Source organism: Gavialis gangeticus, unplaced genomic scaffold, assembly GCF_001723915.1.
Source record: "Gavialis gangeticus isolate Ggan-Ray unplaced genomic scaffold, GavGan_comp1, whole genome shotgun sequence".
Taxonomy (NCBI): Eukaryota; Metazoa; Chordata; order Crocodylia; family Gavialidae; genus Gavialis; species Gavialis gangeticus.
This window is the reverse complement of record NW_017728992.1, coordinates 169,918,256-169,924,125: the sequence shown is the minus strand read 5'-3', so window position 1 is coordinate 169,924,125 and position 5,870 is coordinate 169,918,256. Positions and strand designations below refer to the sequence as shown.

General features: G+C 49.1%; 1 protein-coding gene across 1 annotated transcript in view; it reads left to right on the top strand.

Annotated features, from left to right (window-relative positions):
• The first annotated feature begins 207 nt into the window (after nt 1-207).
• Nucleotides 208-5,870, top strand: part of EIF3E (eukaryotic translation initiation factor 3 subunit E) — a 65,007-nt gene continuing 59,344 nt past the window's right edge. The window contains exons 1-2 of the mRNA XM_019528070.1: nt 208-320; nt 4,626-4,740. Coding sequence (XP_019383615.1) covers nt 231-320; nt 4,626-4,740 — 205 coding nt within the window. The 5' untranslated portion in view covers nt 208-230. The remainder of the gene's footprint in view (nt 321-4,625; nt 4,741-5,870) is intronic.

Genomic DNA, 5,870 nt, shown 5'->3' with positions numbered 1-5,870 from the left:
GTGCGCGTCCCGCTCCAACCCCCGAACAGAGCAAAGCAGAGCAGAACAGAGGGAGGCTGAGGGCAGAACAAGCCACGCCCCTTTGCCCTCAGGCGCCCGGTTGCACATGCTCGCCTCTGGCCCCGCCCCCTAGCTAGCGCCGGGCGCCCGTGCGCACGCGCACTCCTAGCCACTCCCTGACGGCGCGTCTTTACGTCACACGGCGGCGGTTCCGCCTTTCCCCTCGCAAGATGGCTGAGTACGACCTGACCACCCGCATCGCGCACTTCTTGGACCGGCACCTGGTCTTCCCGCTGCTTGAGTTCCTGTCCGTTAAGGAGGTGAGATGGCGGCGCGGGAGCCTGGGGCCGGCCCGTACCCCCGCACACGCGGCGTAGCCCGCGGGGCAGCCGGGAAAGGCAGCGGAGGCCGCGCGGCCTCGTGGGTGTTGGGCCGGGGGGGAGGGGTAATTCCCGCCCCTTCTTCCCCAAGCGCCTGCGGCCGTTTGTAATAAACCCGTAGCGCGGCTGCTGCCCGCCGCTGGGAGGGTTACGTCCTCCGCGTGCCCTGCCCTTCGTTTCCAGCTGGTCTGGGAGCCTGGTCCTGCCTCCCTTCCGCCGCGCGGCCCCCGGGAGGCCTGTCGCTCGTAGCAGGCGCCTCTAGAGATGCGGTGATCCAGGATACAGACTTCTCCGTCGCGGGAGTGTAGGGTGTCCTAGACATGCAGCTAGTGTGTGGCTGTAAGCTGATGGCGCTCAGGCCACAGGTGCTGGGGCACACCGGGGTGCCCTGAGGTGTGAGGTGATAAGGAGATGAATAACAGGCTTAGGGTTGTCCTTGCCTGGATGATCTCCTTGCCTGGATGATCTCCTTGCCAGGACCCTTGGCAAGGAAGTGATGGGGGTAATTGGTACATTTGTTTTTGCAGTTGGGTGGCAGTCAGTTCACAAGAGTTATGGAGGGGCCTTGAGTTCAAAAACCTTGAGAGCCAGTTGCTGTCAGTAAAGCTGCTGTACACCCCGCGACTAGGCAGTCAGCTCCGTTTAACTTCCTGTTGTGTTAAATTGTTGCTTTAAAGCTTGCAAAGTTTACTGGTCTCCATACAACTTCCCTGGATGGTCTCATTGACTAGTCAACTCTTTTGAGCGTGTTATATTAGTGGGCAGGTTTTAACCTACTCGTGCTAGTCCTTGAATGGTGGTTTCTTAACTTTTATGGAAGTCCTCATCTTCTATAGCCAAAAATGCCTTTACTTCCAAATTAAAATTAGTTCACTATTTTCCTTGTTGGACTCCTCAAAATGTTCAACTTTTTGGCCTGTTGGTACTTACTGAGGGCAAATTATCAGACCAGATATAATTTTAAAGACTGTCTAGCCCAATATTTTTTGTTAAACAGGCTTGTCATCATTTAACTGTACTGAATACCACATATAACATTACAGCTTCGACAAGGAAGGTAATAAAGAGCTAAATTATGCACTGCCACTAGTGGTGAAATAGTTGAGGGGCTTTTTGGGAAGTGCAGGATAATGCAGCTGGGGAAAAATAACCTCAACTATAAGTACACAATGGTGGTTTCTATACTAGTTGTGAGTTGGAAAAGAGATATCCTTGTAGATAGTTCTCCAAAAACACTAGCTTAGTGTGTAGCAGCAACAAAAAAACCCAATAAAAGAGTGGACATTATTAAGGAAGGGATTAAAAAAAAATGGAGAACACATTCCTCACAGCACACTGTTATACAAATCCACAGTGCACCCAGTTTTTGAATACTATACAGTTTTAGTCCTTGTATCTCAAAAAGGATGTAGTAGAATTAGCAGAGTTACAAAGAAGAGCCACCAAAATGATCAGAGGTATGAAGCAGTTGCTTTACCAGGAGAGATCAAGAAGGCTAGGACTCTTCAGTTTGGAAAGGAAATGGGTGAGGACGGGTATGATAGAGATTAATAAAATCATGAAAGTGCCGGATCAAGTTAACAGGGAACTATTGTTCACCAAGTCCCAGAATACTACAACTAGGGGGCACCCACTGAAACTAGTAGAAGACAGGTTTAAAATTACCAAGAGAAAGTATTTCTTTACACAACAGGTAGTTAACTTCTGAAATTCATTGCTACAGGTGTTAGAGATAGATGGCATGATAAGATAAGTGAGGGGGGGATTTGATAGCAGCCGTTAACTGCCTGAAGGGAGGTTTAAAAGAGGATGAAGCTAGGCTATTCTCAGTGGTGGCAGGTGACAGAACAAGGAGCAATGGTCTCAAGTTGCAGCAAGGGAGGTTTAGGCTGGATATTAAGAAAAACTTTCTCACAAGGAGGGTGGTGAATCACTGGAGAGGTATCCTAGAGAGGTGGTAGACTCTCCATCCTTAAAGGATTTTAAGACTGGGCTTGATGAAGCCCTGGCTGGAATAATCTAGTTGGGGATGGTCCTGCTTTGAGCAGGGGGTTGGACTAGATGACCTCCTGAGGTCCCTTCCACCCCTAATTTTTCATGATTCTATGAAATGCATGGATGATAGATCTAGTAACAGCTTTGAGCAGAAGAATTGGAGGTGTTTCCTTTGGGATCTTTAAATCAATAATGGTGTGTCAGGGAATGTAATAGATAGAAGACAAATTATTATACATCTGTCTAATTCAATGTTCTCCCTCTAGCTTCCACTTTTGTCACTGTTGGAAACGGGCCTTTTTGTTATGCCCAGAGAAATGTTGGCCTAGGCCCACCAAGGGAACTATAAGCCTCCCTTAATCAGGGAACAGTTGATTACTTGGGACAACTAAAGAGAATATAGGGACATCAGTGTGGGTCAGGTTTATGTCACTGGGGGACACCAAGTAAGCGTGCTGGCCAGCACCTACTGACCCTCAAGTCCAGGGAGCCAGTGGACTCTACCCAGTGAAACTGCCTGGAGACATGGATGGTAAGGGATAAGAAGACAATCCCAAAGTCACTTAGGTTCCCCCCAGCCAGAGACTCCTTCCTGATCTGTTACATGGCTAGCCTAGCTAGAGCCAGGAGCAGGTTGTTCAGGAGGTCCTGGGACTTGGTGGAGCCATGGATGGGGAGTATATAAAAGAAAAGTTTAGAGGTGCACTGATACATCAGTCCCATATTGGATTGACACCGGCAGTCATCTTTTTTTGGCTGATGTGGCCAATAATTCCACCTATAAATGCCCCATGCATGCACAACCCCAGTGCAGCACACCCTGAGCATAGCCCCGGCTCTCCCCCCTGCCACAAAAGAGCTCAGCGCTGCCTCCGGCCCCAACCCACAGCAGTAGCTCGTCCTCACCCTGCGTGCAGAATGCCCCCCATGCCCTCCAACAATGTGTGCAGCAGCAGGAGTTGCCCCGCAGCCACATCCCCCAGACAAGCCATTCATAGCTCCGTCCCATGCTCTGCCCCAGCTATGCAGCGCCTGCCCTAGCCCCACTCCCTCCCTTACCACGGGGGGGCCTCGATCTGCCCCCCACATGCCCCTCTTCTCACCACTCTCCTCGCCCTGTCCCCCATAGCAGACTTATCAGCTGGACGCCACTCTCCGTATCAGCTCAGATATGGCTCATTACAAATCAGCCGTTGGTATCAGCCCAAAAATTCTCTATCAGTGTACCCCTAGAAAAGGTGCATAGATTCATAGTCAGAAGGGACCTCAGTGGGCCATCTAGTCCAATCCTCTGCCCCTGGCAGGCAAGAAAAGAAACACCAACCCTGGGGTCATGTGGTCCCAGCCAGGTGCCTATCCAGTCTCTTCTTGAAGACCTTCAAAGATGGGGCGAGCACCACTTCCGTTGGGAGCTCATTCCATATTCTGGCAACCCTGCCTATGAAGAACTTTTTCCTAATGTCCAGCTTAAACCTTATCTCTAATAGCTTATGGCCATTGTTCCTTGTCGCTCCAGGGGGTGCCCTGGTGAACAGGTTGTTGTCTACTTTATGTTGCTTTCCCCTTATGAATTTGTACGCTGCCACAAGGTCCCCTCTCAGTCTTCTCTTGGAGAGGCTGAAGAGGTTAAGGTCCCTTAGCCTTTCCTCGTAAGGCCTTCCCTGCAGGCCTCTAATCAGGCAAGTGGCTCTTCTTTGGACTGTCTTCGGGTTGTCCACATCCCACTTGAACTGCAGTGTCCAGAACTGAACATAGTACTCCAGCTGCTGTCTGACCAGTGCCGCATAGAGGGGGAGAATCACATCCCTGGACCTGTGTAGGGAGAAGTGCAACCAGAACCTCAGCAGGAGGTTCCAGAGGAGGTGGAAAACGGCTGCTACTTGGCGCACTCAAGGTTGGCCTGCACCACAGGCCCTCTCTGTTAGCAGAAAGGGCAGGTGCTGGGGGATGTCCATGAAATGTGCCAGATACATGCCCATGGTGATGGCTCTGTGTAGAAGCCACCAGCTGAGGTCCCCTGAGACTCTTGGGTTCAGGGGTGGAATATAGGCTGGTCCACCAGAGACTAGATGTTGAGCTAGAGAAACTATTGGTTTGTCTTGCTATGGCACTTCCCATGTTCATGACTTCAAATTTGGTTGTCTGTAACTTTATTAATAAATAAAGAGGCCTCTTTAAAAAAAAAAATGACTCTTATTTAAAGAATATTCCATGTATCTTCATGAAATCTTTTAACTCTTCTTGCTTCAGATATACAATGAAAAAGAATTACTGCAAGGAAAATTGGACCTTCTTAGTGATACCAACATGGTGGATTTTGCTATGGATGTGTACAAAAACCTGTACTCAGATGAGATTCCTCATGGTAAGCTTTGTGTGCATTGGTATGTAGATTTCACAACCGTGGCTAAAGCTGTTGCTTGAATGAATAAAAACTCATGTTTTTCCCCATATTGTTGTAATGTATTTGCTCTTATGTTTAAAATTAAGACATTACTTCTATAACACTAAAGCATTTGATTTGGCCATAATTTCATTTTGAAGAAGGCTGAGTAAATATGCACCTTATAGACTAACAGAACAAACTGTATGTAGAGTGTAAGCTTTCATGAACTCAAGATGATTAGATGTTGTGACAGGACAAGCATAGGATCACCTTGTTTGCTACCTCCCTAGATTCATAGATGTTAGGGTCGGAAGGGACCTCAATAGATCGAGTCCAACCCCCTGCATAGGCAGGAAAGTGTGTTGGGTTCAGATGACCCCAGCCAGATGCCTGTATAACCTCCTCTTGAAGACCCCCACGGTAGGGGAGAGCATCGCCTCCCTTGGGAGCCCATTCCAGATTTTGGCCACTCTAACTGTGAAGAATTTCTTCCTAATGTCCAGTCTAAATCTGCTCTCTGCTAGCTTATGGCCATTATTTCTTGTAACTCCCGGGGGCGCCTTGGTGAGTAGAGCCTCACCAATTCCCTTCTGCACTCCCATGATGAATTTATAGGCAGCCACAAGGTTGCCTCTCCACCTTCTCTTGCAGAGGCTGAAGAGGTCCAGGTGCCCTAGTCTCTCCTTGTAGGGCTTGGCCTGTAAGCCCTTAACCGTACGAGCAACACGCTCCAGGTTATCCACCTCCCTCTTGAAGTGTGGTGCCCAAAACTGGATGCGGTATTCCAACTGTGGTCTGACCAGTGCCCGACAGAGGGGAAGTATCACCTCCTTGGTTCTGTTTATCACACATCTGCTGATGCATGATAAAGTGCGGTTAGCTTTGCTGATGACTTCGTCACACTGACGCCTCATGTTCATCTTGGAGCCCACTAGGACTCCGAGATCCCTTTCCTCTTCCATGCTGCTGAGCAGGTCATTTCCTAGGCAGTAGGTGTGCTGGACATTTTTCCTCCCTAGGTGCACCACTTTGCATTTCTCCTTGTTAAGTTGCATTCTATTGTTTTCTGCCCATTTGTCCAACCTGTCCAGGTCTGCCTGTAGTTGTTC